The 26,245-nt window shown below is 36.3% G+C and overlaps 2 protein-coding genes and 1 pseudogene across 2 annotated transcripts; 2 read left to right on the forward strand and 1 right to left on the reverse strand.

Moving 5' to 3' along the window:
* Positions 1-259: 259 nt before the first annotated feature.
* LOC141656485 (uncharacterized) lies at positions 260-6,112 on the reverse strand. Its single transcript, XM_074463394.1, has 4 exons — positions 5,189-6,112; positions 1,888-2,490; positions 821-1,329; positions 260-683 (listed from the first exon to the last, which is right to left on the reverse strand). The coding sequence occupies exons 1-4, from the start codon at positions 5,820-5,822 to the stop codon at positions 567-569; spliced, it is 1,863 nt and encodes a 620-aa protein (XP_074319495.1). The 5' UTR covers positions 5,823-6,112; the 3' UTR covers positions 260-566.
* A 3,234-nt stretch (positions 6,113-9,346) lies between these two features.
* LOC141654707 (uncharacterized) lies at positions 9,347-11,505 on the forward strand. The gene is made up of 2 exons (XM_074461828.1): positions 9,347-10,033; positions 10,871-11,505. Exons 1-2 carry the CDS (start codon positions 9,388-9,390, stop codon positions 11,503-11,505), a joined length of 1,281 nt encoding a protein of 426 aa, XP_074317929.1. The 5' UTR covers positions 9,347-9,387.
* On the forward strand, positions 11,502-13,227 carry LOC141655820 (uncharacterized; annotated as a pseudogene).
* Positions 13,228-26,245: the final 13,018 nt, after the last annotated feature.

The following is a 26,245-nucleotide window of genomic DNA, read 5'->3' on the forward strand; positions in this document are numbered from 1 at the left end:
ATAAATCTATGTAATAAGTGATCTAATGACTAGGATTACCGAAGAAGAGAAGAGATTGAAAATTATACTTAAGATTATATAATTACAAAAGAATGATATAAAAGTGAAAGAATGGGCTAAATGAGTTACCTCTTCGTTCGCTGGTGTTTGATATTGCTTTTCCGAACTTATACCAGGAATTAATTTGGAAATCACCCAATGTAATATGGACTTGTTTACCGCGATTCCAATGAGTGAACACATGACGAAGATAACGATGGCTGCCCATAAGGAACTGTGTTGTATTACCGTGTAGATGCCAGTCATAAAAGCTAACAAGGTGGCATATAACGACTGCATTAGTATGTACATACTACGATCGATCAATACTCGAGCCACGTTGGGATTATTAGAATCCATAACCATAGACCATATTAAGCAAAAGAGGACTAATATGGAAGTACACATTGCATATACATCAGCCAGTAAAAATACTAAGAAAGATACTTTCTTTGCGAGAACTGCTTCCCCGGTATCACTGTTGATGCCACCAGGAAGAGTGAATCCTGCCGCGAATGTAATTGTTGCTAAAAGTGCAGCAACAACTGAAAGGGTGTTTTCATCATCCGGTCCAAATTAGTCCCTTGTTGAAGAAATTTCGTATTCAGGTTTGGATCCACATTAATTAGCTTGCACATTTTAGCCTACAAGTTGTATCAAACATCGTCATTTTCCTTTCAATAATATTTTATATTTATGATATATAATCCGATAATAGCCCATGGCGCAGTTTTAAGGTTTTTGAACAAGTTTTAAATCGTAGCATTTAAAGGAAACTTACCCAATCTTCATTTTCCTTGCAAAGCGTGGCGAGTAAATTCATGGGAGTTTTGCCATTATTGTCTTTGATTGTCCGCTGGACTTCATCGTCAAGTAAAAGTGCCTTAGCGAAATTCATATCCTTTCTCTGTAGTGCACGGTGTAATGGTGTTGCACCGTCAATATCAATGTTGTTCTTAAGCTCTGCTATCGACGAATTTTCAAGAAAAGAACGGTAAGCATTGATAGTAGGCAGCTTAATGTGGTGTAACGGGGTATCACTTGCATCGCGACATAGAATTTGTAGGTTTTGACAGTGATCAACAAAGGTAAGAACAGCATCGATTTCCTCTCTTTTACATGCATTAATCCAATCAAAGTCTTCTTTTTCTATAAGAGAAGGGTCGCTCAACATATTAATTAGCCAAGGAACGTTATTTCGTTTGGCATAGTCAAGGGCCGTCTTTTCTTCATTATCTTTCAAGTTGAGGATCCACCAATATTTGTTAAGCAACATCGGACATGTTTTCTCTGCGCTCATGATAAACTTATATCAGTTCTTTTTCCAAACAAAGCAAGAAGGCCAGCTGGCCAGGCAAATGAACTATTTTACGATATTCTCTCGTGTATCCCTCAATTTTTTTTTATACCCCTCTTTTCTTGCAAAAAAACTTTGACCGTCAATAACTCTTGGCTATAACTTCAGAATACGATAATTTTTTTTTCAAATTGACCGTCTTTAAGAGGTATTCAGTTTGAAAAAAAAATTCATCGACGTCTCAACTCGTAGTCGAAAATTATAGTCGGTCAAAATTTATTCGTTAGAAAAGGTTTGAGCAACCATAACTACCGGCTACGAGTTTAAAAAGCGGTGGTTTTTTTTTTTCAAATTCAAGGCTTTGACGAGATAATTAGTTTGGAAAAAAAAATTAATGTTTTCTAAACTCGTAACAGAGATTCATTATCGGTCAAAGTTTTTTGGTGATAAAACGAGGGGTACACCTTAGAAAATGAAAATGTTCAGGGATACACGAAAGAATATCCCAGCGATTTTTATACAAGCTAATGTGTAAAAGTAGACAAACGTACCTGGGAGAGCAGATAAATAATGAAGTACAGTGGTTCCGTCATTGCGACGAAGCATCTTGAACCGAGGCTCATCAATTTTCAAGATCTCATCCAAAACTCTTGGACATCCAAACATGACAGAAAGAAAGAAGGGACTTTCATTCTTATTGTTAAAGACTTGACACAACGTTGGATCGATTGACAGGATATATAATGCAAGCTCTTCATGTTTTGCATACAAAGAAGAATGTAACGGTGTGTTTCCGCGAATGTTCTTTATTTTCCAAGGAGGGCACTCTGCAGCAGCTACATCGTCTTGGTTTATCTCCTTCACTAAGTTCAATTGTTGCTGATAGCCGCGTATCAAGATTTCCCCTAGTTTTGATTCCTTCTTCCTCGCGGCCAGGTGCAATGGAGTGTCGGCCATCTTGTTTTCTTTCAAAAAAATCATTTCCTTAAAGATTTTGGTCTTCGCGTCAGCAACATCATCATCTCCGTCTAATAGTATTTTACACGGCTCATCCTTCCCATGCTCGGCCCATATATGAAGTATTGTGAATCCTCTTTCATCAATCTTGTCCAACCATTTTCCAAACTTTTTGAATAGCAACCTCACTACATTCTCTGTTATTACATAATAACAAATGTTAAGAGACTTGGACATGTAGGAATCCCACATTTTTAAAAATGATTGGCTACTAATGAACCACCAGTTAATTACATCGGGCCCGACAATTTTACAGGAAAAGGGTTTAGGGTTTGATTATACGCTGCGGTGCATATAATCGAACCCTAAACCCTTTTCGGGTAACTCCGTCGGCTTCGCCGCTGGAAACCGAACCATTAGACACCCTAGAAAGGGAATGGTGAACCCTTTTGGGAACGGGTTTAAAGGAGGTTTGTGGTGGTCGTTGGAGAGGGAGGTGGTCGAAATGAATGGTGGGGATAATGGTCGGCGCCAGAATATATAGTTTACACGACTAACAATATGTAAATTGTCATGGATCTTCAACATTTGGATTTTCCTTCGGGGATAGAGGTTTTAATTGGCTATAAATAAATATTTCCCTTGATTTTCTACAACTGCTATTTATTTTTGGATGGCGATAGGGCGCCACCCGGTGGCACAGAATCTCGGCGTCACCGTAATATTAAAGAAAAGCAAAAATAAAAAAATAAAGTATTATTTTTTGTTTTTGCGCCAAACCTTTAAGGGTAGGTACGTAATTTTATATCTATTGAATTAAAATGAACTCTAACTAAATTGAATTTAGTATTCTCCGTATATCATTGTATTGTAAATAAAAAAATAAAGTATTATTTTTTGATTTTTCATCATTGTATTGTAAATTTTATCCACCGGGGTTCGTTATTCATCTACAAACCCGACCACAAAAGAAAAAATACAATATGATCCATTGGCGAAGAAGGTGCCGAAATTAATTACGGAATTTTGATATGTAACAAATGATTCTCTTAATTTAATCTTTCGACCTTACCCAGCCATGAATAAAAAAAAAAAGCTCGAGTTTCGATCTATTTCCTTACCCATGATTCCATTCGATGAACTATAATACTCATACACACTGCCTTACGACCTTCCATGATTCATGAAGGCCTGAATTAACCGCATATCTGCATCATTTAATTGATAAACAAATGCAGAGAAAAGACACCTTATAGAGTATATACAAACAACACTATCATATTTGTTGCAACAATCCTCCTCAAAAAGTGGCAAGACTCGAGAAAATCCCTAGTTAATTACGGGTTTTTAAATGCCTAAACTACCTTTTTTTACTAATTAGTTTGAAATTTAAATTTAAGGAAAAGGAAATGAAAAGAACTAGGTAATTTACTATAATATCCCCGGTGGTGTTTAATTTAAGTGTCACCCCGGTGACATCATCTCATTTTCCTTTGTTTTTTATCTTCTTTAATTTTTTCAACCCTAGTTTTTAGCTTAATTGAAACAATGGGTCTTGGTATAGACGGGTGAAGCGAATAGACGGATAAAGACCTCTAATAAAATGGGTAGGGGGGACAAGGTGGGGCACCCCATGTGCTTCCCACTTTATGACAAATGGGTATTTTGTGAGGGAAAATGGTATCCGTCTATACGTATAGACGGATAGTGTCCGTCTATAATGAGAATTTGTGTAATTGAAATATGGACAAATAAAGGTTGTGTAGTTCAAGCATGAATATTGACTGCCAAAAAGGTGTGTGTATTTCACGGCATTTTGTTTTTATTGGTAAGGTTGTGTAGTTCATACTCCCTTTTAATGCTAGTCGGGTGTTGATTTCTCTTTCTTTTTTTAGTAAATTTTGTATGGTCCAAATTCAATTCTATGTGGGATAAAGTATTTTGTGTGGTCCAAATTCATTTCCTTAATTTTGGTTCCCAAAAAAATGGAACCAACAATGAGACTAGGTGGGAGTAGAATTTACGGAGTAATAGATAGTGGATTGTTGGAAGTAGTTCTTAAAATGTTGGGTTTATTCTAGAGTGACATGGCACTATGTGTCCAAGGACAAACTCATTTTGACTTTTGAGTTCTTTCATAATTAATGCTCTATAAGTAAGATTATTGATAGTTTTGAGATAAAACTTTGGTAAGTATTAAGACAAGACTCACTCAAGACTACCAATAATCTATCATACTTTTAATAAAGTCTTGACAAAGTTTTAAGTTGAGTCTTGGAAATCCAAGACTCAACTTAAGACTCTACATGAGTCTTGACCCCACTATTTAAAGAAGACATTCAATGAAAGAATGACAAGTGTTATATTATTCTTGTTCTTTTTTTTATTAAACTCTATTCTCAAGTAAAGTGAAAAAGCAGAGTCTGAGGTGGGTCTGATTGATAATGTATAAAGTTTGAGATAAGTTTGAGGTGAATCTGAATAATAAATAAATAATAAAAGTTAATGAAAAACTGATGTGCCAGAGTCTTAATATTTTAGGGAGTCTGACTGATAATCTCATCCTAAATTGATGTGTACAGCTTTCAACCTAGTGAAATAATAGAGGGAACACCAACTTATGGAGTACACGGGTAAATCACGAGAAAAGGTATGTGTGACCTTGATTCAAATTTAATGACCCTAGAACGTGCTGCCATTGACTTTCACTGTTAAGTAAATGGAGGAGATCAGAATTTAATAATTTTTGTTTAAAACGACAATAATCGACTTAAATTTAAAATGAATCAAGTATGATAGACGATGCAAAATAAAGATTGCTAAGGACTAACAAATTCGAAAACTATCGTTCTAAAAGAGACTTAGTTATCAAATCGATTAAGAAAGAGAAGTCACCTGAGCAATTATTGGTAGCAAAAGTGAATGGCGAGGGGTAATTTTCCAAGTCATCACTATAAATAGAATTGGCAGGGAGAGGAGCCATCAAGATTTTCTCGGCAACACGATTGAAACCATTCTTGAGAGCATAGTAGAGCGGGGTGTGGCCATAGCTATCAACCACGGTGCAGTTGACAAATTCAGGATCCATTAACAGTATCTCCATCGCACATTTCTCCTGCTTCTTAAATATCTCCTTAACGACTTCTCTCAAGATCGTGTGCAATGCTGTCATTTTCTTGGAATTCAACCACAACCACGGCTTCTCATCCTGCGATGACCACGAAACTGACTCGTACAATTCCCTAACAACCTTGATTAGCTCATAGTCTATATACAAAGCCGCACAACCGAGCATGTTTTCCTCTCTAATTAGGTTCGGCTGCAACAGGAGTTGTTTGACAACATCTCGAGGCAGAATATTGATAGCTTCCCTCAAAAACTCGACTTTCTGGGCAACCACGGCAAAGTGGAAGATGTTTCGATCACCATCGGGTAAAGTGACGAGGTAGTCGGGCGGTTTCTCGGCGACTATTTTTTTAAGATACTCCACATTTCCAGCGTAAGCTGCATCCTTCATTTCCTGAAACATCTCCACCCGAAGCCTCTATCGATCAACTCCTCCTTTTTTTCGAAACTGGTGTTTGTTTGTTTGTTTGTCTGATTTTTTGTCAACTCTTTGCTTCATTTTCCTGCAAGTCCTACACTAATATATACTGTATTATCACCACTTGCCTCTATCGATCAACTCCTCCTCATTTGGTTGTCTATTATTAATTTTTAATAAAAATATATAATTACTTGCATTATTGTTTTTGTCAGGAAACAGCCAAGATGTTACTAGTCGTCTTTTTTTATTTATTTCCGGTCGTAATAAAAAAATATATTCATCGCTTGCCGCTTGGTATTTCTCATTCATCGTCATTCATTAAAACATTTATACGTAATTGTTTTTCATTTAAAAAAAAACGTATATAACAAGTTTCGATAAGTCTCTCTTAAAACGAATATATTAATTTCAAAATTAAAACAGATCATATAATATCTTATGTAGAAAGATAAGATAAATAGTTTGTGTAGTTTGATATGATAAAGGTATTCTACTTATTTTTTTATATCTTATTTAGCCATCTTTCAATTTAAGAAGACGAATATGCTCGTCCTAAACAATAATTTCTGAAGAATTTATTTGTCAACTCTTTGCTTCGTCGTTCTCCATTAAGTTACCGCTTGCCAACTACTACCTCCTCATTCATCGCTGTATTATTGATTTTGTCAGGAAACAACTTTAAGATGGTACTACTCTTCTACAGTTCAACCCATTCCTTTTATTTATTCCCGGTCGTAATAAAAAAAAATATCTTCTACACTTGTTAGTTGTTATACTCATTCATCCTCATTCTTTAATTATGTACGTAACTGTTTGGAATCCGGGCTCTGTAATAATTTATAGGGGCGGCCATTTAATCTAATATATAGGGTAGCGAAGTTTTTATAACATTTCTTTAATTTATTGAAAGAAACGCAAATAAATACGAAGTATAATTTTTTTATAATAATCATAGTATATTCCAATTTGAGAAGACTACTTATTTTCGCGCTTATTGCTTTGAGGTGTTTTTTTGCGCCTGAGCCCTAGGGCCCTAGTAGTTTAGGACCTATTAATGAAGGATTCGTATACGATTAAGTGTTACTAACAGAAGTGACACAATTTGTAATTTTTAACCAAAAAAAATTTAAACGTCCTTATTATCCATCGTTTGTGAGTGATTGGAAAGGAAGTACTCCCTCCATACCACACCAATGGTAACATTGAGAATCTTGGCACTATTTATGGTCGTAGGGAATCTTCGATATTATTCTTAATCTATAAGACAAAATATAGTCATGTGAGATCTTGTTTGATTTATCGTCATGTATGCTATAAGAATATTAAATTTTTATAATTTTTAATAATGTGTAACTGAAGATATTCACGTTGCAAAACGTGTCTCGACAAGTGTGAAAAGTCTCAATATTACCATTGGTGTGGTATGGAGGGAGTAATTAACAAGTACTATTTCTTCTTCCTTCAACTAAGTTTTTAATTGTTTTTTTTTTTCAAGATAAAGCATGGAATAATAAATAAAATAAGTTAAGCTAAGAATGTTTTTATTCTAAACGCATCATCCAAAATAAGTAAAGGATCAAAACGTACAATACTTGCCTTGTTTTTCTCATCCAGTGATATTGTCTGAATCATCTTTCTCTTGAATCTGTAGAAATTAACATGTGACAACTTGACAATAAAGGATTAGCCATTAAACTGATAGATGAACCGACTCAACCAAAACCTTAAGGTGATGGTTGAGGCCGCACCGGCTCCCCCGTACCGTGCGCTGGGTTTCCACTTCGAGTTTTTGAGGAGTTTTGAGGTTGCCAGGATTTGGACCCGTGACATTTGGTCACACTGGCTCTGATACCATGATAGATGAACCAACTCAACCAAAACCTTAAGGTGATGGTTGAGGCCCAACTATTATAAATATTCCTATTATAAACCAGTTCAACTTGACTAGAGTAGGCTTGTGACGGATATGTCATGTTTTCAATGAGAATTTGTGTGTTCACTTTTATGTTAAGGTGTAAAGATGTGTTCGTTTTTGTGTGTGGTATAATTACTTTTGTCATAGGGAAGAGTGAGATGCATGCCACTTTCCTTTTTTTGCAGTCTTGTTATTGGGTGAGAGAATAGAAGTCCCACTAATATTCCTTGGAAAATTAAACAAGTCCCAGATGCAAGCTAGAACGTCAAATATAAAGAAAAAAGCAAAATTAAAATTTACTAGAACGACAAATAAAAAAAATGGAGGGAGTAGTAAATAGAAAAACATTTGATTGATATTAGGATTCTGAAATCCAAGCAAATAAAACCAGACTGTTATTTTTTAGTGAATATCTTATTTTTCTGCCAAGTCATGATTACTTAACGGGAAGTTAACAGAGTTAAGTGTTGAGGTCCTTAACGGAAAATTCATATAGTTTAGGTCCTTGATGGACAAAAATATGATAGTTGAGGTCTTTGTCTTATACATTACTCACCCCCCAACTACTTACTTCACTGTGCATTTTACAGTGTTATTAGAATTTGTGTAAAATTTGGCTTAATTTGTCATACATTCGAACTGATCTAATCCATACACGATCTACATAAACGAATCGCAAACTAATGTTTTTATTATTACGATTAAGAAACAAAAAGTAGTGACTTTTAGACGATTTATACTTACTACGGGACTGAAACAAATTAGAAGTAAAAAATAGGTTCACGTAGGACAAACAACGACTAAACACCAAAGTCGCTGAGTGGCCGAGAAACTTACCGTGAACCAATTTTTGGCAAAAAAAAGACTTGGATAACGACTACAAATATTTTTGTTAGATTTTTTTTAAAAAAGATTGATTTATTTTTTTTTGGGTTAGAAACAAACTTAAATTAGTAGCGCGTGAATTACAATTTTGTCCTTGACAGTTTATCGTAACATAAAAAAGGAAAAAGAGTGTTGTTTTTCTTCTTAAGTAAGACTAAGTTTACAATAGGTCTTGGTATAGACGGGTGGGGCGAACAGACGGGTAAAGACCTCTAATAAAATGGGTAGAGGGGACAAGGTGGGGCACCCCCATGTGCTTTCCACTTTATGGCAAATGGGTATTTTGTGAGGGGAAATGATATCCGTCTATAGGTATAGACGGATAGTGCCCGTCTATAATGAGAATTTGTGCTAAGCTTAATGGGGTACCAAGATGGGTACCACCGTACCAGCGACAGTAAAAAGCAAATTCTCAACTAAAAGTAGAGATAAAGGCAACTCTACTGTAGAAAAACCTTAAGACCTGTAAATAGTATTGTGTGTGTAAAAGTGGATCCTATTTATTGTTGTTGAGATTTTTAATGAGTATGAAGGATAAAGTGGAAGAAATAAAAGCGTCTAAGTTGAGTCTTTAGGATAAAATAATATTATTTTACTGTTGTTAAGACTTATATTGAATATGTGGATAAGTAGTCTAAGGCCATAGGTGAAGCTTTCACCTTGACAGTATTCATAAATGAATGGTACGTGTAGCTTTTATTTGGAGAGTTAAGCAAAAGAATTGAAAAAACAAACAGTTACTGCAAAATGGATCCGGCGTTGAAGGAAGCAGCAATAAGCGGAGATGTGGAATTCCTGAAAGAAGCATTTTCCAAACAACCTTTGGAGTACTTCCTCACTCAAACTCCGAAAGGCCAAGACGAAGACACGATTTGTGGGAACATCTTCCACTTAGCCACATGGAACGACAAAGTAGAGTTTATCAGGGAAGCTATGACTTTACTACCCAAAGACATACAAAAACGGCTTCTTTTCCAAGCGGAGCTGGGGAGCTGGTTCCCGCTCCACGCTGCTGCTGCTGCTTGTAAGCGCAAGAGCAACGACATAGTCGTGCTTATGAAACAAATGTATGCATCATTTTCATTGTCGTACGAGGATGAAGATGGTCTCGTCAAGCCGTGGTTGGCGTTGACTGCAGACAAGAGGACGCCGTTGCACTTGGCTTTGGCATGTAAGAATAAGAAATGTGCGATGGAGATACTGACTATGGATACTGAGTTTGAGAGCTGCACCATTGTTGATAGTCACGGTAACACTCCGCTATACTATGCACTCAAGACTGGGTGCAGTCTTGTTGCTGAGACCATCTTGATGTCTCCCTTATCTTCATCTTCTATTTTCGCCTCAACGAATAATGTCTTGACGCCTTTTTCTTGTGCCGCCCGTTGCTCAGGTCATTACTCTTTCCTCATACTCAACTGCTTGTAGGTACATTGTTGAAAAACTTGAAACAAAACCATTATTGATCCACTTATATCCGAATCCAATCTGATCTAACTTTTTTTGAAAAATTTAGTCTTGAAATAATGTCAACTTTTAATTTTGAATGAATTCTGGATTATGCTGCCAAACTGCCAATCAGGTAAGGATAAGTTGCCAAATTTTGAATATGTCTATGCCTGTCTAACTGTTAAATTCCAACAACGGTTCTGGACCGCACCCAAACGGAGGAGAAAGAGTCCACAACGCAGGCCCAAGAGGGTTCCACTCTAAAACCAATTGGTAGTAGAGGGAGTAGCCCCTTGCCTTATAAAGTGGTAATTCTTCTCCTCTTTTATCAATGTGGGACTTTGGGTTTCTTCACACTCCCCCTCACATGTGAGACACACTTTTCACACCAGTCTGGACAAATTCAACTGAGCAACTTTGTTGTAAACTTGGCCCAGTATCAACTCAGATCGGACAAATTCAACTGAGCAACTTTGCTCGTCCGTCTGCAAACTTTGGCCCATAAAACCCAGGTCTTTAGACATGGGCTCTGATACCATGTAAAATTAGAAGAACAGAGGAGGCAGTAGGCAATGTAATTGCTTATTATTCAACGTTAGGCTAGGGATTACATATATACATAGTTCGTATGATCTCGAATCTTCAATATTAGGAAAACTACCTCTAAGAATTATCCTACGCAATATTATGTACCACAATTACAAGATATGGAAATTATACTATATCATACAATATCTTGACAATATTCTTTCACTAACTAAATGAAGAATGTGAAAGATAGATGTTGTATTGAGGTTGCTGTTCGAGAAATGTCACGATTGGTTGGACAAGATGTATGACGATGGATCCACTATACTTCATAAATGGGCAGAGGATGGGGAAGCAAGGCTATGTAAGCTAGTTTTAGAAGGCGGCAATAATGTTGGTGAAGCAAGAGCCAAAATCTTTAAACGTTTGGTTTTCGTTAAAGAAAATATGATGCAGAACACACCATTGCACATAGCTGCGAGGAAGAAGGATTCAGAACTAGCACAACTCATTATACGTGGTTATCAACAGCAACAAGTGAGTACAGGTGAGGATGAAATCCAAGAGTTAGTTGCTGTAGAATGCCCTCCTTGGAGATTACAGAACCGTCATGGAAACACGCCATTACATATCGCCTTGATTAAAACGTCAAAACATGAACAACTTGCACTAGAGATCCTTTCAGTTGATCCAACTTTGTGTAAGATTCGCAACAACCGTGGTGAAAGTCCCTTCTTTCTCGCTGCCACTTCAGGTTGTGCTCAAGCTGTGGATGCAATCATGAAAATTGAGGAGCCTCGTTTCCAAATGCTTCGGCGCAATGATGGAGCTACTGTGCTTCATGGTTTATCCTCATGTCCAGGTACGAATTATATAACTTTAAAATGAAAACTAATAACCTAAAAGAGCGAAAATTTTTAGTGCAGATAAATACATTAGGTTGTGTATAAAAATGGTTCATCGGTATTGAACTATTGATGTTTCGTTTAGAATTGGGTGATTGTTTTCGTGGATTGAGTAAATTCTTCGGATTAAGATAATAAACTCATGATGAATGCAGAGGAAAGCGGTCGAAGGTTGCTAGAAAAATACTTTGGTGGATCATCAATTTGCGAGATGATTCGGGAAAGACGGCCTTAGACTATGCCAAACAAGCAAACGCACTTTGGCTAGTAAGTTTCTTTGAACAACCCTTCTCTTATACAAAAAGAAGAATTTGATTGGATTGAAGCTTGTAAACGAGAAGAGACCTATCTTTGTTCTTGCCTTCATCGACCACTGTCGGGACCTACAACGGGCTTGTCGCAAAGAAAATGACACCCCTCTTCACCACATCAAACTACCCACGTATAAATATTACGTTAACTTCCTCAAAATTCCATCGATAGCAGAGCTTAAGAACACAACTGATCATGAAGGTGCTACTCCTTTGCACCGTGCCCTGGAGAGAAAGGATATGCTTCTTGCAAAGGTACTACTACTTGATGATGAGGTCGAGCGCATCATTCCGGACCATTATGGCGGGACTAGTATGGACTTACTCGCCAGGCTTTGCAAGGAAAATGACGACTGGGTATGTTTAAACAACTTAATTTCTGTGATTTCTCGAGTAAAAAAAAAAGGCCCCATTAAACATGTTGTAGGCGGGTTTTAACGCTCTTGAAACGAATTGCAGGAGAAAATGTGCAAGCAAATAAAAGTGAATCCATATCTCAAAACATCATATATTCAACCGAGAACTAATTTAGATCAAATACGAAACACGCTCTCTGTTGTTGCTGCACTTTTAGCAACAATAACATTCGCAGCAGGATTCACTCTTCCTGGTGGACTTGACAAGATAACTCGGAGAAGCAATTCTTGCAAAAGAGCAGGTTTCTTAGTATTTTTCTTGGCGGATGTATATGCAATGTGTACTTCCATGTTGGTCCTGTTTTGCTTGGTTTGGTCTATGGTTTCTGAACCCGACATGGCTAGATTATTGGTTGATCGTAGTGTGTACATACTAATGCAGTCTTTATATGCTACCTTGTTAGCGTTTATGACCGGCGTCTACATTGTAATAGCACACCGTTCCTTATGGGCAGCCATACTTGTCTTCGTCATGTGTTCTGTCATTGGAATTGCCGCAAATCGGACCATTTTACATAGTGTAATTGCCAAGTTAATTCCTACTGCAAATAGAGAAGAAAATCAAGATCAAATCCGGTTGCTCGAAGAGGTAAGAATTATGTTATTAAAATACATTTACTCTGTTTGAATTTCTAGAAAGCTTAAATTTATAAAGGTGAAACAATGATTTTTTTTAGTTTTCTTAATCGTATTTGTACTACTTTCAGGGAAGTGTTGATGTCCCTTTAACAGAAAGGAATGCATCAAGTATTGCAGAGTAAATCGATTTCAGAGACGTTGATATCGTACTCCAAATCGATCTCGGCTTGATGAACTCGTCTACAAACCCTGGCAAACGGCAGTGGGAATCATTCAATTTATGTATTGAGTATGGTTTTTCGTCTTTAATTTAAGGCGGAAAATAAATATGACCGAGAAATACTATCAGACTTCGCGAATTAGAGCTTTTTTCTCAAGTCATAAAAGTCTTTTTGTTCATATTATTTCTCTTCTTTGGATCCATTTTATTAATATAATTCCTTACTTTTTTTTCTAGATATGCAATCATAATTTTGAACAACGTATAAATTGAAATGGAGTGAGCAAATGCTAGATAAAATCGCAAAGGTGACATTTTTATTTTCGAAAATGGCAATTTGTAATTTTTTCACATTTAAATTGACTCACCTAGAAAAAATGTTCAAGATCCGCCAGACTGCCACTGTTTGACTTGACACATACTTATGTATGAAACTAAATTATAAACTACTATTATTGAACAAAAAAAAGGAAATCATTATAATAATTTAATAAAAATTATAAAATGAAATTCATTAATTTTAAGAGCTAAAAAACATTTTCATCAACATAAATATCTCATGACATCTTCTATTAATTTGTTTTGAGATCAATTTTTTTCTCATACAATGATATAAAATACGAAAACTTACGGTGCCAATTTAAAAGTTTATAAGTAATAATTGGGATTGTTGTTGACTTTTGACCCTTGACCGTCGACGAGAGTTGACTAGGTTAGAAGTCGGACCACCTCACTTAGACTAGTCGCCAACTTGAGTTGAACCAGGGAGGGAGAACTTGAGAAGGGTGCCTTTAATTTTCGGTTTGAAATCGACCCTTGGGAAAAGGAGTGGGATGATCGGGAATCTATCGTAGTCTTAATGACCTTGACCAATATTTGAGTTGGGGTAATCGAGTCATGAGCCCGGGAGGGAGTTGAGTCGATACTACTAGTGTCCTATTATGAGCCCGGGAGGGAGTTAATAGGCGAATTAGAGGCGTTTTCCCCTTAACTATTACCCTAACGATTAATTAACGGGATTTATGATGGTAGATGAGCATGTTAGTGGATAAATCGGACCCTAGGCTTTCCTTATTGCTTAAATATTTATTTCATTACTTGTTATTTAGTTTAGTAGTCTTAATTAGTTTAATTTAGTTAATTAGTTTAATATTAATCAATTTCATGATTCACGTAGCTAACTTATAGTCTAAGACAAAACTAATACTCAAACTTGATCTCCGTGTGGTTCGACCTCGACTACCCTTACTAGTTGAGTTAAATTGTTTGATCGGGTACGACGACCTCTACCCGCCTATCAAAATGGCGCCGTTGCCGGGGAGATCAACGGATTGATATTAGTTTAGTTTTAGATTTGTTAGACTACGTATTTGTTACTTTTACTTGTTACTTGAAACTTGTTGCGTGTTACTTAAGTGTTGCATTACTTGTTTTGTTGTGACTTGTCTCTTATTTGTCACTTCTTTGAGCATACATGACAATGTCTTGCATACGCGATCATTGTAGACCAAACGTTACTCATATTAACCGACCTATTAATATTGGGATGGTGAATGTTGATTACGAGTTTGATATAGGTCTTATTGAGTTGATTCGGCAAGATGTCTTTTGTGGTTTCGATAGTGATGAAGCAATTGACCATTTAGAGACTTTTGAGGCAAATTGTGACCTTGTTAAGAAGGAAGGATTATCAGACCAAACCATTAAACTCTTACTTTTTCCCTTTAGTCTTAAGGGTGAAGCTAAAAGATGGTTACGTTCTCACCCTTCTAGCACCTTTTGCACTTGGGATGACTTAGCTCAAGCCTTTTTAAACAAGTTTTACCCTCCCTCTAAAACTGCCTTTAGGAAACGTGAAATTTATAATTTCCAACAAGGCGAGTTTGAGACTTTGAGTGAGACTTGGGATAGGTTTAAGGGTTTGTTGAGAGCTTGTCCTCACCATGGTATTTCACCTTACGAAATCATGCTTATTTTCTTTGATAATTTGCTTCCTTCTCTTCAAAACTTTGTGACTATATCATCCGGAGTAGGGGCATTTGATAAGTTGAGCATTGATAAGGCTAAAGATTTAATTGAGAACATGGCTCGTGTCGATGAGGATCGAAATTCAATTTGGGCTACATTTAAGAGAGGACCACAAAGTAGACTTAAACGTAATGATTATTCTATGTTTGATGCAATAAGTGGAAATGTGGACTTTTCTTCTTATGTGGATGTACCTTATGTTCAATCTCATGTTCTTAATCTTCATGTTCCCCTTTCCCATGACATTGTGAATGATATGCAAGAGTTTTCATCTTCTTATGAATCTTATGGTGATGTAAAACATGATCTTGATATGTGTTCTTCTTATACATCCCCACCGTTTGAGAAGATGAATGTGATGGAGGATGAGGATGATATGTGGTTGAATGAGCCAAATAGTCTTCCTAGTGAGAACTTTGAGGATGTTGGTTTGTGTGAATTTGAAGAGAAAGTGGAGGAGAATGATATTTTTAATGGTTCTTGGGAAAGAGAGAGTGCACACACATTTGATGATCGCATTGAGGTGAAGTGTGATAATGATGTTGTGGATGTTATTTCTTTAGGAGAATCCATTTTTGAGAGCTTCCTTGAGGAAACAACCGTGACTACCCCTATACTTGAGGATGACTCTCTTATTCCCATTGTTTTGCATCCACTTGACTTTCGTACCTCTTCACTTGAGCCCATGCTTATTGAGGATGATTGTGAGAATACTACCAAAAAGGTTGTTTTGGCTCCTTGTTTGACTTTTAATGATTATTTGAGTGAGAATTTGGAGGATAAGATTGAAGAGGAAGTGAAGGGCAAGGAGACTAGTGAAGTCTCTAATGTTGTTGATCGTCCAAGTGTTATAGGGTTTGATCATCCTCGTCCCACAAGAGAGGATATATTTTACACCATTGAATTTGAAAGTGAGGTGGAGAATGATCAAACTCTAGATGAAAGGGGGAAGCTTAAAGATATGAGCTTAAATGATGATGGGAAGGCGATGAGTGGCCTTGGCCATAGATTGTGGGATCCCGGCTAGTTAATGGATCCACTTGTAGGTTTGGCGGTTTCCTTAAAACCGCGCTTCTTGGGAAGCAACCCAAGCTTTGTTTTTATGCTCTTTTTCTTTTTGAAAATTTTTCCGAAAATACAAAAAAACATGTTTTACCTTTCTTATTTCCTTACTACACTTGGTCCATTGAGGACAATGTACATTTTAAGTGTGGGGAGGAGATTTATTCCTAAAAATACAAAAAAAAATTGGAAATGTTCAAAAATTATAAAAACATGCTTTTATTTATTTGCATTCCCTTATGTATACGAATAAGTGTGGGGAGAAAACTCGCCTAACATATGTATATATTGTTGCTTTTGTGTAATAAAATGCATAGGTACATTTGGAACATCGGAGGCATATGCTAAGGAGTTAGAAGACGCTTGGTATAATCGTTCTTATCTCTTCTCCTTTCTCCCTCTCTTTTCTCTTATTTATAATTGACGAGGTTGGGCTTTGTATGTTGAGGAGGATGTTCCAATTTTGGAACTTGATGATGTGTGCCTATGTGTTGCTAGGGTTAGATTGCATTAGTTTACTTGGCATATAGTTTGATAGTTGCACTTGCACTATAACATGTATATACTAGTTGCATCATTGCATATAGTTGCATTTAGGTAAAATGTTTTGAAAAGTACCTAATTGGGAACTTTGACAAGAGCAATTAGGCCATTGCAAATACTTTTTCAACTTAAAACTTTGCCTACTATAATGGATTTAAAACACCCTAGGTTGTGTCATCCTAGTGTCTTTTGACCCATGCCCCAAAGCCTAGTCAAGGGTTTGCATGTGAGTTACCTTTCCAACCCCGTGATGCGATGTGGACTTGGTTAACTTGTCTTGGTGACCTTGATTGACTTGGCGGTATGACAACCAAAAAAAATATCTTCCATGAATAAGTTTAAAGTGCTCATTTCAAAGATTTTGTGATGTGGAAACGTTTTAAATGCCAATGAAACCTCAAAGTGTTTTGAAATGTTGAAATTTTGCGAAGTTAGTTGTTTTGATGGAGGCGTACCACTTCGATGTGCTTTGGAGAGGGATCCATTGAATTGGGCCCCCACACGGTTGTGAATTCAACCGCCCAAAGACAGAGTGACTATCACCCCGAAAAGCTATTATCTAGAGGTTAACCGGTTGCCTAATAAGCGATTGGCGAAAGCAAAGGACATTAGCAAGGAAGGGACAAACCCCATCTTAAAGTTTTGAAATGTGAAATGCGGAAGTTGAAATGAGGTCAAATTTTGAATGATAGTCAAATCCACCTTTTTGTACAATGACTTGAGCACTTCATTCCCAAAAACCTTTTTGTTATGCCACCTTGTCGAGTTTGGGACGATCCATGACCTTTACTTTTGTAAAGAATTTGAGGCTTGTCATGTCATATGCCACTAGTTTCATGGGGATCATCATTCCACGCCATCCGATCGCCCTTGACAAAAGCATTTGGAAATTGAGGACGAAAGTAGTCTAGTTTAACACCATTTATTTGGAGGTGATTTGGTTTCATTCTCTTAGACTTAGTGGTTTGTTGAACTAGTATTTGTGACGGAGTATATGCCCTTATATTTGTTCCCTCTTAGTTGACTCCGCCACTTAGATGAGGAAAATGGCTATTCATTTTGTTGATGCATCCTTATTTGTTTCTTTGTGCCTAATTATTGGATGTGTCTAAGTTTTGTGCAAGACCTTACTTGCCTTGCGAATTTTGCTTTTCCCTCATAAGTGAAATTACATGAGTTGAAAGGGCGTTGAGTGCGCTAATACTCATTCGGATATTATAGTAAAATAATTAAATGGTACTTATATTGTGCACTCACTTTGGGTTTGGAGTCATTACTTGTGTTGCATTTTTATCATACTTGAGCTTACTCGAGGACGAGTAAGAGATAAGTATGGGGAGATTTGATAACACTTTATTTTGCCGATTTTTAACCCACATTTCATCTCTTATTTAGTCAAATTAGTCACCCGACTATCGACTAATTCACCCACTTTGGAATAAAATAGAATATTATTGGTTTTATGTTAATTTATGTCGATCTATATTATTTTCCGGGATTTGGTACTGCGTCCATCTTTTTGTGAGGTAGGTACCAAGTCAAGGGAAAACAAAGCCGATAAAGTGGATCAAGACGGTTCTCGAAAGTTATATCTCGTGGATTATCATGTTGAGCTTGTGTGAATAGATGCTTTCAATATTTAACTTGGGCCTATTACTAAATGACCCGTCAAAAAAAAGGCCGAAAGGAAGAGGACTTGACAATTGATTTTTGGCTGGGAACAAGAGTAGTAGGGAGGTACTAGGTAGTGGAGACAAGTCCACATATTTTCATAGAAAGAGGAAACAGTGGGTCATAGAAAGGGGGGAAACAACTTTCGGACAAGAAAACAAGGAGGATTGGAGGAGGAGCCTCCATTTTTTGTATCAGAGGAGTGCAGGCGGTTTGAGTTTTAGCCGGGTAGAATTACTTTCGTTCTCAAAAATCGCACTCTCATATTTTCACTATTGTTCCTTAGTATATATTTACATTATCGTCTTAATTTACAACTATTGTATGAAGATCTATCCTTTCAATTTCATCTAATTCAAATTGGTATTAATTTCTTTCTCTTTCTTTCCTTTTTATCAATTGTTTACATATTAGTTAGTTTAAAGTTTGAATATTTAAGTTAGTTTGTTCATAAATGTTCTTCCTTTATGCTTAGTTGTTAGATCTTAGTTTAATTAGTATTAGATTAGTAAAAGTTTTAATCTTTATCATTTTGTTTTGTTAAATGCTATGTTTAGAGTAATTGTTAATTTGTCTTGTGTTGAATTAGTAATGAATAGTGAGTAATTTTCTCACTAGGGTTCGATTAGTCCCAAACATGTGTTGTTTACATGACTAAATTCCAATTTTGATTAGTTGTTGGGTAATTGGTTTGGGTTAATTAAAGGATTTGACTTGTTATGTTTCACTTGGGATTGTTGTTGACTTTTGACCCTTGACCGTCGACGAGAGTTGACTAGGTTAGAAGTCGGACCACCTCACTTAGACTAGTCGCCAACTTGAGTTGAACCCGGGAGGGAGAACTTGAGAAGGGTGCCTTTAATTTTCGGTTTGAAATCGACCCTTGGGAAAGGGAGTGGGATGATCGGGAATCTATCGGAGTCTTAATGACCTTGACCAATATTTGAGTTGGGGTAATCGAGTCATGAGCCCGGGAGGGAGTTGAGTCGATACTACTAGTGTCCTATTATGAGCCCGGGAGGGAGTTAATAGGCGAATTAGAGGCGTTTTCCCCTTAACTATTACCCTAACGATTTATTAACGGGATTTATGATGGTAGATGAGCATGTTAGTGGATAAATTGGACCCTAGGCTTTCCTTATTGCTTAAATATTTATTTCATTACTTGTTATTTAGTTTAGTAGTCTTAATTAGTTTAATTTAGTTAATTAGTTTAATATTAATTAATTTCATGATTCACGTAGCTAATTTATAGTCTAAGACAAAACTAATACTCAAACTTGATCTCCTTGTGATTCGACCTCGACTACCCTTACTAGTTGAGTTAAATTGTTTGATCGGGTACGACGACCTTTACCCGCCTATCAAAATGGCGCCGTTGCCGGGGAGATCAACGAATTGATATTAGTTTAGTTTTAGATTTGTTAGACTACGTATTTGTTACTTTTACTTGTTACTTGAAACTTGTTGCATGTTACTTAAGTGTTGCATTACTTGTTTTGTTGTGACTTGTCTCTTATTTGTCACTTCTTTGAGCATACATGACAATGTCTTGCATACGCGATCATTGTAGACCAAACGTTACTCATATTAACCGACCTATTAATATTGGGATGGTGGATGTTGATTATGAGTTTGATATAGGTCTTATTGAGTTGATTCGACAAGATGTCTTTTGTGGTTTAGATAGTGATGAAGCAATTGACCATTTAGAGACTTTTGAGGCAAATTGTGACCTTGTTAAGAAGGAAGGATTATCAGACCAAACCATTAAACTCTTACTTTTTCCCTTTAGTCTTAAGGGTGAAGCTATAAGATGGTTACGTTCTCACCCTTCTAGCACCTTTTGCACTTGGGATGACTTAGCTCAAGCCTTTTTAAACAAGTTTTACGCTCCCTCTAAAACTGCCTTTAGGAAACATGAAATTTATAATTTCCAACAAGGCGAGTTTGAGACTTTGAGTGAGACTTGGGATAGGTTTAAGGGTTTGTTGAGAGCTTGTCCTCACCATGGTATTTCACCTTACGAAATCATGCTTATTTTCTTTGATAATTTGCTTCCTTCTCTTCAAAACTTTGTGACTATATCATCCGGAGTAGGGCCATTTGATAAGTTGAGCATTGATAAGGCTAAAGATTTAATTGAGAACATGGCTCGTGTCGATGAGGATCGAAATTCAATTTGGGCTACATTTAAGAGAGGGCCACAAAGTAGACTTAAACGTAATGATTATTCTATGTTTGATGCAATAAGTGGAAATGTGGACTTTTCTTCTTATGTGGATGTACCTTATGTTCAATCTCATGTTCTTAATCTTCATGTTCCCCTTTCCCATGACATTGTGAATGATATGCAAGAGTTTTCATCTTCTTATGAATCTTATGGTGATGTAAAACATGATCTTGATATGTGTTCTTCTTATACATCCCCACCCTTTGAGAAGATGAATGTGATGGAGGATGAGGATGATATGTGGTTGAATGAGCCAAGTAGTCTTCCTAGTGAGAACTTTGAGGATGTTGGTTTGTGTGAATTTGAAGAGAAAGTGGAGGAGAATGATATTTTTAATGGTTCTTGGGAAAGAGAGAGTGCACACACATTTGATGATCGCATTGAGGTGAAGTGTGATAATGATGTTGTGGATGTTATTTCTTTAGGAGAATTCATTTTTGAGAGCTTCCTTGAGGAAGCAACCGTGACTACCCCTATGCTTGAGGATGACTCTCTTATTCCCATTGTTTTGCATCCACTTGACTTTCGTACCTCTTCACTTGAGCCCATGCTTATTGAGGATGATTGTGAGAATCCTACCAAAAAGGTTGTTTTGGCTCCTTGTTTGACTTTTAATGATTATTTGAGTGAGAATTTGGAGGATAAGATTGAAGAGGAAGTGAAGGGCAAGGAGACTAGTGAAGTCTCTAATGTTGTTGATCGTCCAAGTGTTATAGGGTTTGATCATCCTCGTCCCACAAGAGAGGATATATTTTACACCATTGAATTTGAAAGTGAGGTGGAGAATGATCAAACTCTAGATGAAAGGGGAAAGCTTAAAGATATGAGCTTAAATGATGATGGGAAGGCGATGAGTGGCCTAGGCCATAGATTGTGGGATCCCGGCTAGTTAATGGATCCACTTGTAGGTTTGGCGGTTTCCTTAAAACCGCGCTTCTTGGGAGGCAACCCAAGCTTTGTTTTTATGCTCTTTTTCTTTTTGAAATTTTTTCCAAAAATACAAAAAACATGTTTTACCTTTCTTATTTCCTTCTTACACTTGGTCCATTGAGGACAATGTACATTTTAAGTGTGGGGAGGAGATTTATTCCTAAAAATACAAAAAAAAATTGGAAATGTTCAAAAATTACAAAAACATGCTTTTATTTATTTGCATTCCCTTATGTATACGAATAAGTGTGGGGAGAAAACTCCCCTAACATATGTATATATTGTTGCTTTTGTGTAATAAAATGCATAGGTACATTTGGAACATCGGAGGCATATGCTAAGGAGTTAGAAGACGCTTGGTATAATCGTTCTTATCTCTTCTCCTTTCTCCCTCTCTTTTCTCTTATTTATAATTGACGAGGTTGGGCTTTGTATGTTGAGGAGGATGTTCCAATTTTGGAACTTGGTGATGTGTGCTTATGTGTTGCTAGGGTTAGATTGCATTAGTTTACTTGGCATATAGTTTGATAGTTGCACTTGCACTATAACATGTATATACTAGTTGCATCATTGCATATAGTTGCATTTAGGTAAAATGTTTTGAAAAGTACCTAATTGGGAACTTTGACAAGAGCAATTAGGCCATTGCAAATACTTTTTCAACTTAAAACTTTGCCTACTATAATGGATTTAAAACACCCTAGGTTGTGTCATCCTAGTGTCTTTTGACCCATGCCCCAAAGCCTAGTCAATGGTTTGCATGTGAGTCACCTTTCCAACCCGTGATGCGATGTGGACTTGGTTAACTTGTCTTGGTGACCTTGATTGACTTGGCGGTATGACAACCAAAAAAAATATCTTCCATGAATAAGTTTAAAGTGCTCATTTCAAAGATTTTGTGATGTGGAAACGTTTTAAATGCCAATGAAACCTCAAAGTGTTTTGAAATGTTGAAATTTTGCGAAGTTAGTTGTTTTGATGGAGGCGTACCACTTCGATGTGCTTTGGAGAGGGATCCATTGAATTGGGCCCCCACACGATTGTGAATTCAACCGCCCAAAGACAGAGTGACTATCACCCCGAAAAGCTATTATCTAGAGGTTAACCGGTTGCCTAATAAGCGATTGGCGAAAGCAAAGGACATTAGCAAGGAAGGGACAAACCCCATCTTAAAGTTTTGAAATGTGAAATGCGGAAGTTGAAATGAGGTCAAATTTTGAATGATAGTCAAATCCACCTTTTTGTACAATGACTTGAGCACTTCATTCCCAAAAACCTTTTTGTTATGCCACCTTGTCGAGTTTGGGACGATCCATGACCTTTACTTTTGTAAAGAATTCGAGGCTTGTCATGTCATATGCCACTAGTTTCATGGGGATCATCATTCCACGCCATCCGATCGCCCTTGACGAAAGCATTTGGAAATTGAGGACGAAAGTAGTCTAGTTTAACACCATTTATTTGGAGGTGATTTGGTTTCATTCTCTTAGACTTAGTGGTTTGTTGAACTAGTATTTGTGACTGAGTATATGCCATTATATTTGTTCCCTCTTAGTTGACTCCGCCACTTAGATGAGGAAAGTGGCTACTCATTTTGTTGATGCATCCTTATTTGTTTCTTTGTGCCTAATTATTGGATGTGTCTAAGTTTTGTGCAAGACCTTACTTGCCTTGCGAATTTTGCTTTTCCCTCATAAGTGAAATTACATGAGTTGAAAGGGCGTTGAGTGCGCTAATACTCATTCGGATATTATAGTAAATTAATTAAATGGTACTTATATTGTGCACTCACTTTGGGTTTGGAGTCATTACTTGTGTTGCATTTTTATCATACTTGAGCTTACTCGAGGACGAGTAAGAGATAAGTACGGGGAGATTTGATAACACTTTATTTTGCCGATTTTTAACCCACATTTCATCTCTTATTTAGTCAAATTGGTCACCCGACTATCGACTAATTCACCCACTTTGGAATAAAATAGAATATTATTGGTTTTATGTTAATTTATGTCGATCTATATTATTTTCCGGGATTTGGTACTGCGTCCATCTTTTTGTGAGGTAGGTACCAAGTCAAGGGAAAACAAAGCCGATAAAGTGGATCAAGACGGTTCTCGAAAGTTATATCTCGTGGATTATCATGTTGAGCTTGTGTGAATAGATGCTTTCAATATTTAACTTGGGCCTATTACTAAATGACCCGTCAAAAAAAAGGCCGAAAGGAAGAGGACTTGACAATTGATTTTTGGCTGGGAACAAGAGTAGTAGGGAGGTACTAGGTAGTGGAGACAAGTCCACATATTTTCATAGAAAGAGGAAACAGTGGGTCATAGAAAGGGGGGAAACAACTTTCGGACAAGAAAACAAGGAGGATTGGAGAAGGAGCCTCCATTTTTTGTATCAGAGGAGTGCAGGCGGTTTGAGTTTTAGCCGGGTAGAATTACTTTCGTTCTCAAAAATCGCACTCATATTTTCACTATTGTTCCTTAGTATATATTTACATTATCGTCTTAATTTACAACTATTGTATGAAGATCTATCCTTTCAATTTCATCTAATTCAAATTGGTATTAATTTCTTTCTCTTTCTTTCCTTTTTATCAATTGTTTACATATTAGTTAGTTTAAAGTTTGAATATTTAAGTTAGTTTGTTCATAAATGTTCTTCCTTTATGCTTAGTTGTTAGATCTTAGTTTAATTAGTATTAGATTAGTAAAAGTTTTAATCTTTATCATTTTGTTTTGTTAAATGCTATGTTTAGAGTAATTGTTAATTTGTCTTGTGTTGAATTAGTAATGAATAGTGAGTAATTTTCTCACTAGGGTTCGATTAGTCCCAAACATGTGTTGTTTACATGACTAAATTCCAATTTTGATTAGTTGTTGGGTAATTGGTTTGGGTTAATTAAAGGATTTGACTTGTTATGTTTCACTTGGGATTGTTGTTGACTTTTGACCCTTGACCGTCGACGAGAGTTGACTAGGTTAGAAGTCGGACCACCTCACTTAGACTAGTCGCCAACTTGAGTTGAACCCGGGAGGGAGAACTTGAGAAGGGTGCCTTTAATTTTCGGTTTGAAATCGACCCTTGGGAAAGGGAGTGGGATGATCGGGAATCTATCGTAGTCTTAATGACCTTGACCAATATTTGAGTTGGGGTAATCGAGTCATGAGCCCGGGAGGGAGTTGAGTCGATACTACTAGTGTCCTATTATGAGCCCGGGAGGGAGTTAATAGGCGAATTAGAGGCGTTTTCCCCTTGACTATTACCCTAACGATTAATTAACGGGATTTATGATGGTAGATGAGCATGTTAGTGGATAAATCGGACCCTAGGCTTTCCTTATTGCTTAAATATTTATTTCATTACTTGTTATTTAGTTTAGTAGTCTTAATTAGTTTAATTTAGTTAATTAGTTTAATATTAATCAATTTCATGATTCACGTAGCTAACTTATAGTCTAAGACAAAACTAATACTCAAACTTGATCTCCTTGTGGTTCGACCTCGACTACCCTTACTAGTTGAGTTAAATTGTTTGATCGGGTACGACGACCTCTACCCGCCTATCAATATTGTAGTAGAAATATTTCATATATGGGTTGACTAAAATATTTTGACTACAATATATTAGGAAGATGATACACATACACGAGGTGTATGGTTTTTCCATACACAACCAATTACGTGATGACACGTGGCAAACTAGAGTTAACTTCCATTAGTTAGTTTAAGGCTAGGTTAGTAATTTAACATTTGTAGTTAAATTGTTAACTACATCTAATTAACTATATTTATGGAAGTTTTTTATTTCTTTATTTTATACATTAGATTTATTATTAAATCAAATCTCAAAAAATGTCTTTGATGAGAATCGATCCCATAACCTCTTTGTTTGAATACCCTTACTATTACCACTATGACACATTTATCTTGTTGTCAATTTTGCATATCTTTTGATATATATCTTTGTTTTTTTTTTTTGAGGGAAATGATATATATCTTTGTTAAGACCTGAGTTAAAACAATATGTATATATAATCATTATTAATTGTACTTCTAACTTATATTTAATGTACCTTCAGTGTTAGATCAATGTACATTACTAGGTTAGTTAAATGTACTTGATAAAAATTAAACTAAATATTTTATATACCTATCGTATTTATTATTTGTAATTATAATTTATATAATCAATATGAAATTTACATTCATTATAGGTCATATTATTATAACGAAAAATATTTAGTAAATTGAGGCGAATTTTTTTTATTATTATAATATTAAAAATTATCAGGTATTATTACGAAAAATTATTATAATGCTCTAGATGTCATGTGTAAATATATTATTAAATTATACGTCGAATGTATTTCGCCTTAATTTCCGTCTATAACTCATTAAGTGCATCTTAGATATATAAGGGGTACATATATAAATTTAGGATCCGGTGAGAACCATACACTACAAAAGTAACGTGGGAAACTGACGAAAATTCTGACGAATTTTCCATACTGTCAGATAATTCGGGAGACTGACGGAATACTGACGGATATTATGTCAGTAAAAAATACTGGCGGATATTCCGTAAGAATCCGTCACAGGTTACTGGCGCGTTGAAAAAAAGCAATGGCGACATCACAGCTTGACGGGTTTCTGACGTTATCCGTCAGCTATACAATATTACTGACGGAAATCCCGTCAGATGTCCCCTCCCCAAAACCAGGCGCA

Source organism: Silene latifolia, chromosome 5 (genome assembly GCF_048544455.1).
Source record: "Silene latifolia isolate original U9 population chromosome 5, ASM4854445v1, whole genome shotgun sequence".
NCBI classification, from domain to species: Eukaryota; Viridiplantae; Streptophyta; class Magnoliopsida; order Caryophyllales; family Caryophyllaceae; genus Silene; species Silene latifolia.